The sequence below is a fragment of the Mesoplodon densirostris genome, chromosome 3, assembly GCF_025265405.1.
Source record: "Mesoplodon densirostris isolate mMesDen1 chromosome 3, mMesDen1 primary haplotype, whole genome shotgun sequence".
NCBI classification, from domain to species: Eukaryota; Metazoa; Chordata; class Mammalia; order Artiodactyla; family Ziphiidae; genus Mesoplodon; species Mesoplodon densirostris.
Window position 1 is genome coordinate 66,009,822 of NC_082663.1, and position 12,210 is coordinate 66,022,031.

The following is a 12,210-nucleotide window of genomic DNA, read 5'->3' on the forward strand; positions in this document are numbered from 1 at the left end:
CCTCAAGCTCCCAATCTGACCCCCTGTGGCAGCATTATGGTAGGTGCTGTTCATGCAGGTTTTTATTAAAATTAACACACTGCCCCTGTTTTCTAAAAATTTTTAACTTATAAGCCAGTAAAAAATATGTTGAGTTAAATCAACATATATAACTCGAGTTAAATCTCCACTGTGGTCGTTAAACCCTTTACAGGGTTGGTGGTGTTTCTGCCTTTAAGAGAATTCAGATAGCCTGTTCATAAACAAAAGCACAAACAAATAATCTAATTAAACAATGCTTTTTACTGCTACAGGGATGAGTTAAAGTGAAACAGGATCAGAATAAAATAAGGGCAAACATATCTTTTCCCAAGTGTTAATTCTTAAAGAGAACATTGCAGTAGGATTGTCAATTTGAAAAAAACCTTAAACAGCCAAATAAATCTAAAGTACAGACTCAAGTGACTTGCTGATAACTATATCTGTTTCTTTATGAACCAGTTTTCAAAAATTATGATTAAGAAATGTATGATTAGTTAGATAGCCTCATCCACCAGGGGGCAGACAGTAGAAGCAAGAAGAACTATAATTCTGCAGCCTGTGGAATGGAAACCACATTCACAGAAAGATAGACAAAATTAAAAGGCAGAGGACTATGTACCAGATGAAGAAACAAGATAAAACCCCAGAAAAACAACTAAATGAAGTGGAGATAGGCAACCATCCAGAAAAAGAATTCAGAATAATGATAGTGAAGATGATCCAGGTTGTTGAAAAAAGAATGGAGGCAAAGATCGAGAAGATGCAAGAAATGTTTAACAAAGACCTAGAAGAATTAAAGAACAAACACCTAGAAGAATTAAAGAACAAACAAACAGAGATGAACAACACAATAACTGAAATAAAAAATACACTAGAAAGAATCAATAGCAGAATAACTGAGGCAGAAGAATGGATAAGTGACCTGGAAGACAGAAAGTTGGAATTCACTGCCACGGAACAACATAAAGAATAAAAAAATGAAAAGAAACGAAGACAGCCTAAGAGATCTCTGGGACAACATTAAATGCACCAACATTCACATTATAGGGGTCCCAGAAGGAGAAGAGAGAGAGAAAGTATTCAAGAAAATATTTGAAGATATTATAGTCAAAAACTTCCCTAACATGGGAGAGGAAACAGCCACCCAAGTCCAGGAAGCACAGAAAGTCCCACGGGAAGATCCCACATGCCGTGGAACAATTAAGCCTGTGCACCACAACTACCGAGCCTGCACTCTAGAGCCTGCATGCCACAACTACTGAAGCCTGCATGCCTAGAGCCCATACTCTGCAACAAGCGAAGCCACCACAGTGAGAAGCCCACACACCCGCAATGAAGAGTAACCCCCGCTTGCCACAACTAGAGAAAGACCGCGCACAGCAACGAAGACCCAACATAGCCAAAAATAAATAAATAAAATAATAAATAAATTTATAATTAAAAAAAAGACACATGTACCCCAGTGTTCATTACAGCACTACTTACAATAGCCAGGTCATGGAAGCAACCTAAATGCCCATCGACAGACAAATGGATAAAGAAGTTGTGGTACATATATACGATGGAATATTACTCAGCCATAAAAAGAACAAAATTGGGTCATTTGTAGAGACATGGATGGACCTAGAGACTGTCATACTGAGTGAAGTAAGTCAGAAAGAGCAAAACAAATATCGTATATTAACGCCTATATGTGGAATCTAGAAACAGCACATGAACCAGTTTGCAAGGCAGAAATAGAGACGCAGATGTAGAGAACAAATGTATGGACACCAAGGGGGGAAGTGGGGTGGTGGGATGAACTGGGAGATTGGGATTGACATGTATACACTAATATGTATAAAATAGATAACTAGTGAGAACCTGCTGTATAAAAAATAAAATTAAATTAAAAAAGAAATGTATGATTATATTAAAAATCTGAGGAAATAATCGTTTCTTTATCATAAAACTTTATTATCTTCATGTGTTCTTGGTGAAGTTTTTGTGTGTGTTTGATATTTGAAGCATAGTTCATTTAAAATGTATTTCTTAAAAATATATATTTGTGAAACAGTCAAAACTGTAAGAGTAGAGATGAGCTCTTCAGAAGTGATGATGGCACGTAGAGAAGATCTAGTGTTACTCATCCTGACCTTTGCTCATGCTGGCCTTTGTTTGCTTTTAGATCCCCAGGTATATCATCACACTTCATGAACTCCTAGCCCATACTCCCCATGAGCATGTGGAGAGGAAAAGTCTGGAGTTTGCTAAATCCAAACTAGAAGAACTGTCCAGGTATGTGGAGAATTTATAATAAAGGTTTGATATGGCAAAGTAGCACATTAGTCTTTTGTGGAAACTGAATATATATGTCCAGGGAACAAGAAGCAAGACACAATCCAGCTTCTCAGATTCTGCTGAACATTAAATGCTAGCTCCTGAGATGGTGCTGAATCAGCATGCACGTTAATTTTAACCAAGAAAAAAAATATCTTTGAAAATGGTTTCATGGCATGTAAATTTATATAATTGAGATTAGGCATATTTTGGTTTAAGTTTGAAAATGTTCACATTTCTTTCATCATAATAGAAGAATGGTTGTTAGTTGCATTTTTGCACCCATATTTGGTAGGAAGTCGGAGAATGTATATTTTGGATTTATCGGTGACTTTTCAGTGTTTTGGCATCTGTGTTCCTTTAGCTTATATGGGATAAATGGTATAAAGTTCTCTAATTTACTCCACCTCTAAGAAATGGCATCCTAATTTCAATGAATGGAGCTGTTCGTAAATTAATATATTGCTTTCCTGTTGCCTTTACAAGCAGCATTCTCAGGATACTCATTTATCCTTAAGAATCATGATGTACATTTGCTTTGCTTTGAGTCATGACTTGATGAAGGCTAGAAGTCCAGCATGACTTACCCTACAGCCCCAGTTAAACTGATACAAGTTCAAACCCTAGCTTCCCAGATGGAGCTCCTTTGCTTATCTGCTGGGACAATAGAAAATCTCTTACCGTGATCCTGTATTGTGTCTGACAGGGTTATGCATGATGAAGTGAGTGACACTGAAAACATCAGGAAGAACCTCGCCATAGAAAGAATGATCGTAGAGGGCTGTGATATTTTGCTGGATACTAGCCAAACTTTCATCCGCCAAGGTAAGTCCTTGTTCGGCAGACCCACCATCTAAGTGGTCTCTGCACCTGTCACATTATCACCGGCAGATCCAGGAAAGCATTTTGGAGCAGGCTTGATTTAGCTGTTTGATTGATGCTGTTCATGCAGGATGTCCCCATGGCCTTGACCGAGGCTGTGGTTGAGGCCCACCTTTGTGCTGTTTCTTTTCAGGGGCCATGAAAAACAGCAACACAATAATAGTAAAGCACGAGTGGGACAGTAAATTACATTCTGACTGGACTCTCCTCCTCAGTGGACCGGACATTCTCTGCAGCTCCAGGGAGGACAGATTGCTCTGGCCGATTGGAGTGGCAGTGCCAGGTGGTGACGACATCCAGGCAAAGGCCCAAGAGAAACTTGCATTACTCAGAGCCCTTTCACATAGCAGTGGGGACAATGTCCGAAGTGAAAACAGCTGTCTCTTGTTCCCATTTTTCATCAGCACTTCCGGATCGGCCCCACATGATATGATTTGATTCAGTTGGTAACTCCAGTTGCCAGATGAAATGTCTCACTATCAACTTGTCCTGCCATATTTCGGTGATGGCGAAGGTATCATGTTTGAGGGGTGTGCTTTGGGGGCATCACCCAGTAAATTGAGCTTTTGAAGAGTTGTAGATATTTGTATTGGAAACTGTAGAGAAGCAACAACCTAACAGTCCATATTCCTCCATGGCTTTCATTACAGAGTGCAGGATGTAAACCACACTCCAAGTTCTTTTTAAGTGCTCAGGTGTTCTGGGGGCAGGGTATCATGCCCCACAAAATCGATTTGTGGCAATATATTGCACACAATCATAATTTTGAACTTGGTGAGGAGTGGCATATAAATTTGGGATTAGAATTAACCTTTAATGTGGTTTCTGTTTATAACATGCCAATATTATTTGAAGATATTTGCATTTCTAGTGCCTACCAAAATGTGCTGCTTAAAATCTTTTTTTACCTCATCAAACAAGACATTATTTGTGCTACACACGTTAATTTTTGCACAGAACACTTAAAAAATTTACCACATGCTGTTCTATTTTCCATATTTATTTACAAGGAGAGAAATCACACGTATGTTAAAGTTTGGAAGTATATTTTGGGATATGATACCTTTCTCATTTTTTGGCTTTAGTATTAATTTTTCTTTAAGTAATAGTGGACTCTAATGCTGACAACATCAGGCCTTCGTAACTCCCCCTCTATTCCTCCATACAGACCGTGTCCCCATATTGGCTTCCTGCCTTCCTGGCACTTGTCTGCTTCTGTGCCTTTACATGTGCTGGCCCTAGCCTGGACACCAGGAATGCCCTTATCCACCTTTCTTGTGCCTATGGAAGGTCTGCTTGTCCTACTAGGCTCAGGTCAGACACCTCCAAAGAGCCTTTTAAATTTCCTTCTCATCTTCCCCTCCTCTTCCCTCCAGTTAGAATGAATTTACCGTCCTCATCATTTCCGAGCCCCTTTGCTCCTGGTGCATGTATTTCATCCACTTGCTTGCATGCCTGTCTCTCCCAGTAACTGTAACTCTGAAGGGCAGTTTTTATGAATTCTCTCTTGCCTAGAACAATGCTTTCCATTATAGATAACCTGGAAAATGAACAATGGATTAAATTGAATTGCTTGTTGAAAACTGCAGTTTTGAATGTCAGCTGTCTTGTTTTGTATTCTTCTTGTAATTGGAGTTCACTGAAAAATACTAATTGACCTGAGCTGTATACTATGTGAAAATGGTAACAAAAGTTTTTATAACTAGTATTCAATTTCTGAAAGGACTTTGGACTGAAAAGTATTATTACACATAAACTTTAACATATATCTACAAACTTAGTTGAAAAATGCTAGAAGGTCGAATCCAATGAAAAAATCATATTGTTTTTCATTGCACCTGGAGGAAAAGCAGTCATGAGCCACCTCTCCCTTTGATTCATGTCCAGATGTTATTTATTGCTTGTTCTGTACTACATGTTTGAGGTGCTTCTGTCAGCTATTAATATATCTGATGTTATTGCTGTATTGATGTTGATATAATGATTTGCCTTTCAGCAGTATTTTTCTGTGTTGTTTGGTTTGGTTAGTCTGTTTGGGAATTATTCAATAAAGGTGGTTTTAAAAAATCAAACCTTAATCTGAAAGTAATCCAATTACGGACAATTTGGAAAGTTTGCATTGTTTTGCTTTGGTTGCGCCTATTATTACTTTTACTAAATACCTTTAATAGGTTTTAAAACTCGTTGAAGTGGGTTCTTAAAAAATTTTTTTTAACTTTGAGATATTCTATTTTCTATGAAATGGACTATAGTTTATCTCTAATTGTATACTAATATTTGCATTGTTTACTTTTAGGGGTGATATATGGTCTGTTTTTCAATGCGTGAGTGCGTGTGCAAAAGCTTATGTACAAATATGTGTGTGGTTTCAATCTTAAATGTATTTTTATTCTGAGGATTAGAAAAAATAAGGTCATCTGAAAGGCCTCCTCCGAATAGGTGTGATAGTCAATCTTGAATGTCAATCTGTAGGAATTTAGTGATTGACAAAGCAGGTTTTATTGTAAATTGATTCCAATTACTAGATGGTTGATGAGTACGATGCAAAGGACTATATCATAGCAGTGGTCTGACACTGTCATTTATTTTCCAAAATCTTTTCAAAGTTTCTTGAGCAGAATTGTCTGCGGCAGTAATGGGTAGACATATAGCCACGTCATGGAGGTCAAATCTTGTCTCCTCCACTTCCTTGCTGGGTGATATTGGGCAATTTACTTAACCTCTCTTTGCCTCAGTTTCCTCCCTTTAAGTTGGGGTTAATAGTAGTAGCTGTCTTTTAGGGTTGTTGTGAAGATTAAATGTTCAGAAATGCGTCTAGACTAGTGTCTGTGAGATTATGACATAAACCTTAAAAACCAAGATCTAAATTTTGGAATGGGTGTCTATTTTCAGTAACATGAAATATATATGAATATTTATTAGAAGATAAAGACACTTTAAGTTGACATTTTGTGCAAAATCCATTAGTCATTGTTGTCTGGTGGAAATGTGAATCAGGAAAATTAAATAAAGGTGACCGAATTTAGAGCTAGATGCATTAAGAATGAGACATGAACCTCTGTGGTACTTTAATCATTCCCAGACTCAAAATCATGTACTTTCAGTGTACCAGTGTCCTTTGAAATTGTAACGTGGGGTCTAGAAATAGTTATACCTTCTCAAACGCCTAATCCAATAACCTGGAAATTGCTCTTCATTCTTTTACACTACTGAGTGGAATTAAGAATCAGGGCATTAGCCAGTCTTGAATGCCACGCTATGGGAATTTAGTGATTGAAACACAGAAGTGTTTTGGTAAGTTGACCCCAATTATTAGATAGACTGATGATGATGGTGATGCAAAATATCATATCACAGCAATGGTCTGATACTGAGGAATTACTGATTCAAGACTATGAGTTCTCTAATTTGTATTAACTAGAAAGGAATCCTCAGGTCTCATAGTTGTGTTGAAACATCATGTCAAACATAAGATGAAATGTGAAAAAAAAATCTACTTAACTTATTTTTCAACAAGCTTATTTTATAAACCAGTGTTGAAGTTGCTCACTTTTAATTCAGATGTATAGACTTCTGTACATACCCAATGCACACAGTCTCCTATTTGGATATGAGATGAACAGTTATAGATTAAGCATATTAGTGTATAGTTGCCAAGGAAACATTGGGTGTTTTTTTACCTCAAAGTTAAAATTCACGGTAATGATTAATACATGAGTTAACTGTACTCTATAATTTCTGATTTACAAAATCATTAAATGCTAGAAGCATTTACCGGTGAACACATTATTATCCAGTTTTCATAGCCTTGGTTATATCCCTTCTGAAAATGACTCTCAAACCCGCTTGTCCACCTGTCTATGCTGCAGTCTTCCGCTCTGCCCTAACCTATCTGCCTGGATGACTCAGGACCGCCCATGGCAAAGCTAGAACTTACTGTCTTTTCCCATCCATTCCCTTTCTGACTTTCAGTTGTTATGCTGCTGAATCCACTGCCATCTCCTGGCGGGGATGACCCAGGTCCTCTGAAAGATCTCCTGTGGCTTCGGTTTCACCCATGGGTCTAATGAATACAATCTGGCTGCTGCTGTTACTTGCCCATCTACTCCTCTAAGCATTCTGCCTTCTGCTTTTTTCATTGCTCCATTATTCTTCATATTTAATTACATGCTGCCTGTGCTCTCTGCCAGTTTGCTCCCACCTACCTCTCCTCCTTCTTGCCCATTCCTTTCACTGGAACCAAGCCTTCTCCCTGCCCTCATTCCCCAGTCCCACACCCTCCCCGAGGACTGCCTCAGCAATTCTGCCTTTGTCAAGCAGCCCCACCTAAACACTCACCTGAATAGATGGAATTCAGGGAATCCATAGAAACTTGGGTTCTTTACCCCCAGCACATCTTTAGATCTCTGTAAAAGTAGATCCTGTTTGGAATATTCATATGTTAGTGTAAACATTTTGTGACCCACAATCATAGTTTTACTATTCTAAAACAAACAACAACAACAACAAAATCGGGAAACCCAGGAAATGTATGAAGAGGAAAATAAAGTAGCCTGCAATCTCATCTCTTAGTGATGACCACTGTTAATATTTGTGATAGTCATTTAATAGTTCTTATGAGGCTGAAAGGAGCCTTTGTAAGGCTGCATTTGGGGTAGGTGGTGGATTAAACAAATAGTAGAAATATTGCTGGCTCAGGGCATTTCAGAAGTCAGAGGCAAGGTATTTGCTAGCATCTTTTGTGGTACTTTTTGGTTTGATATTTAACTTAGATTAAAATTTTCTCTTGCGGGGAGCAGGCAGTCATTATTAGGGTGAAACTATATAAAGTCTATGCATAACTTCTCACACTGAATGGAAGACAGTTTTGCTCACAGGAATGTTCTGGGTATAGAATTTATGTGGTTTCTTTCCCATTTAGATTCCACAAAAAATTTTTATCACATATAATTTAAATGTAACCTGAAATGACTGCCCTTTAAAAATAGTCCTTAACTAAATTGCATTGAATTGTATAATTTGTGTATTTTTATAATGTACATGTATTGTACATTCCATTTTTAAAATGCAAAGTAAACTGTATTAATGCTATTTATCTACCTTCAGTGCTCCAGGAAAATTAAATTTGATTTGCTTTTTATTATGTTATTTTATTACTCTATCTAATATATACCTTATTCTTATGTAAATAAATTGATTGAGATCAGATTATGAAGGACAGAGGGCAGAAGTGCCTCATTCTTTGAATTCAGTTTGGCTTTCTTTTAAACTTATTTTTCACCTTATAGATAATCAAGTCTAAAGTGTTTTACAAAAATAGTAGGAATTAGTGCAACCCTCAGAATGTAATGCATTGTTCCTTCTGCTCAGAGTGCAGGGGATTTACTTGTTCCAATGGTGCATCAAATAAATCCTTGGTATCTTGGGAAACAGGCCCTACCTAGTGTTTTTACATCAGGAACAGCTCTCACTTGACAGAATTTTAATTACTGTGTGTTCTTCACTTTTGTGATCACCAGGTTCTCTTATTCAAGTACCTTCCGTTGAGAGGGGGAAACTTAGTAAAGTTCGCCTGGGTTCATTGTCTTTGAAAAAGGAAGGAGAAAGACAATGCTTCTTGTTTACAAAACACTTTTTAATTTGTACAAGAAGTTCAGGAGGAAAGCTGCATCTGCTCAAGGTACTGGTTTTATATGACTATTCCATTTATGTTCCATGCACTTAAGAGGCATTGAGGTTAACTTAATTATGACTTTCCTATGCCTGCTATCATAAAATAGATTGTCAGATTTCATGGTGAGGTAATATACAGTTACCAATCCTGACATTTACTTTGTTGTCAATTGGATCCAAAGTAATAGAAATTTAAGTGTGCATTGCCATAAAGAAGAGCAATTAAAATCATAACCTGGACAAAATTGCTAGTTGGTGACTACTGAGCTACAAAAATCTTGTCAAATTACTGCAGTGTACTGATTATATAATATTTACTAAATGCTCTTTTATCTTGCTCAGTATCAGAAGTAAGCAAACTATGGCCTGCAGCTTGTTGCCTGTTTTTGATAATAAAGTTATATTGGAACACAGCCATACTCATTTCCTTACATATTGTCCCTGGCTGTTTTCATGCTTTTTTAGAACAGCAGATTTGAGCAGTTGCGATAGAGATCACATGGCTTGCAAAGCCTAAAAGGTTTACTAGCTGGCTCTTAACAGAAGGAGTCTGCCTTATCTGTACCTTCTGTTATTAGTGCCTGAAAATATTATCCAACATTACAACAAAGGCTTCCTACTGCTTAAATCACTTCCTGGTTGGACAGTTCTGCCCTTTGCTGAGCTGCATTCACTCTACAGGGCCCCTAAGGTGCTATATAGTCTCCCATAGACTGACTTGCTAAATTTTATAAACATCGGGAGTGAGAGTCGGATGTGGGGAAGAACCATGAAGTTCAATGAATTCAATTACTTTTACACATCTAAGTTTAATTTTGAACTCTATGAAAAATTATTTATGAAGCAGAATTGCTGTTTTCTTCTGTGGCAGGTTGAATGTAAGGTTTGCAAATCACAGGTTCCCAACCTGTGAAAGACTCTTAGCCTCTTAATGAAAAATTGGTCTGTTTCCAGACAGGTGGAGTTCTCTCTCTAATAGAATGTACATTGGTTGAGGAGCCCGATACAAGCGATGAAGACTGTAAGTCACATACTATCACTTAGAATCATATTAGAATTAAATCGTCCTATGGTTTTTATTCATTCATAGCTAAGAAGAGCTGCTAAGGAAGCAGGAAAGATGTTAAGAATAAACTCCCTGAATTCATTTATATATGAAAATTTCTGTTGAGCCATTTAAGCTGTGACCTGGTTAAACCGCCTTTGGGAATTCATATTTTACTGAATTTGTCTCTTGATAGTGACTTTGCAGTGGCAGAAAAGAAAGAGATTGAATTAGTGTGTTGGAATTCCGTAAATTATGGAAATTAAAAAAAAAAAACATGAAATGAAAAGGAAAGCAGGATCCTGGTCCTGAGTAACCTACTGATCTCAGTTTCTTCATCTGCTTATGAGCTTAACAAAGCCTTCCCCATGCCCAAGAAGCACTATATTGCTGAAATGAGATTCTGGACTTAAATGCACATTGATTGTATTACTAGAACCATGTGAAAGCAATTATCACTCATACTTTTGCGTTCACATCTAATTGTTTGGTTTACATGTGTTGAAGCCAAAGGTTCTGGGCAAGTGTTTGGACACCTGGATTTTAAAATAGTGGTGGAGCCTCCTGACGCTGCTCCTTTCACTGTGGTCTTGTTAGCACCTTCACGCCAGGAGAAAGCTGCCTGGACAAGCGACATCAGTCAGGTAAGCAAGTGGCTTTGGCCCTAAGTTGGGTTTTGTTTTTGTTTTAAATTTTACAACATAAACTTTTGGGAAGGAGTTTTGGAGTCAATTTATTTTTATTAGAAAATTATATCTGGTTGCTGTGGTCACTACCAGTACCACTATATGTCTTCATGTATTAAATCATTTGTGGTTGTTGTTTGTTTAAAATTTACTTGAAATGTAGTTATTGCATTTTGTGTCCTGGGCACTTTTTTACAAGCTGATAATGTAATCACTTGTGTTGGACAGTGTTAAAATTGCCCCGTAAGTAATAAATTCTCCAGTGACCTCACTAGATTTTTTTTTTTTTTTTTTTTTTTTTGCTTATTTGTTAATGAGGTAGGAAAATGGTGAGAGATTCAAAAACAGCTAACAAGGACTATGGAATCAAATCAAAGAAGAGATACTGTCTGTAGTATGAAGCCTGAAAATGAGCTCCTATATTTTATATAGAAAAAATTAGGGAACAGATTTGCTTACCTTTCCTTGATCAGCAATGCCCAGTTAGGGAATTGCTTCATTTATTCAACATTTGAAAGAATGTCAAAACTTTGTGATGATTGGACTTGGGCATTCTTCAATCCAAGCTCCACATTAATTTTGGTTCCATTAACCAATCTAAGTGAAAAGGGAAGCTGTGTAAGGAAAATATTAAAAGAAAGCTTGATTATTATCTTCAAAGTTGTTAACTCAAGGAAGATTGGGGCAAACAGGAAAGGCATATGCTATAGATCCCATTGTCTTCCTTTTCCGAAGAGCTCATAGTACTTATATACAGTAAGTCCCCTACATACAAACTAGTTCTGTTCCGAGAGCGCATTCATAAGTCCAATTTGTTCATAAGTCCAACAAAGTTAGCCTAGGTACCCAACTGACACAATTGACTATATAGTAATGTACTGTAATAGGTTTATAATACTTTTACACACAAATAATACATTAAAAAACAAACAAAAATTAAAACATTTTAAATCTTACAATACATTACCTTGAAAAGTAGTGTAGTACAGTACAATGGCTGGCTCTTCTTAGCATACCAGCTACATCACTGCTACTTTTGCACTTGCTTCCGGACATCCTGGTCTTGAAATAAGATACTGTACTACTGTACTCTATATAGTACTGTACAGTAAAGTACACAAAAGCACAATCACTTGTACAGGATTCACGCATGTGACAACGTACACCAGACACGTGAACTAACTTACGTGATTGGACATGCAAACGCACGTTAGCATCTTTGGAAGTTCGAAACTTGAAGGCTCATATGTAGGGAACTTACTGTATCAGACTTAGGTATAAATAGAAACTATATCATAGTTCTTCAGACACTTAATTTTTTTCGGAGTGACTAAAAACTGAGGGGAAATAGAAAGAAAATGAATGGGCAAAATAATTATTTTTGTATGTCAAAGAAATTTTACAGTCTCATTTGACCCTTACAGTAGTATTCTGAAGGCTAACAGAAATAGTAGTCCCATTTCACAGGTGAGAAACCTGAGGTTTGGAAGGTTAATAAGCATTTGTCCAAATACACAACTGTGTTGAGTCAGGACTCAAACCTAATCTAAGCCTTTTATTAGCACTCTAAATATACTCTACTGG

The 12,210-nt window shown here is 37.1% G+C and overlaps 1 protein-coding gene across 1 annotated transcript in view; it reads left to right on the forward strand.

The window, feature by feature from the left end:
* The window catches only part of RASGRF2 (Ras protein specific guanine nucleotide releasing factor 2), a 248,052-nt gene that overhangs the window by 106,594 nt on the left and 129,248 nt on the right, over positions 1–12,210 (forward strand). The window contains exons 8-12 of the mRNA XM_060091787.1: positions 2,189–2,298; positions 3,047–3,165; positions 8,742–8,902; positions 9,850–9,916; positions 10,448–10,584. Of these exons, the coding sequence (XP_059947770.1) occupies positions 2,189–2,298; positions 3,047–3,165; positions 8,742–8,902; positions 9,850–9,916; positions 10,448–10,584 (594 nt within the window). The remainder of the gene's footprint in view (positions 1–2,188; positions 2,299–3,046; positions 3,166–8,741; positions 8,903–9,849; positions 9,917–10,447; positions 10,585–12,210) is intronic.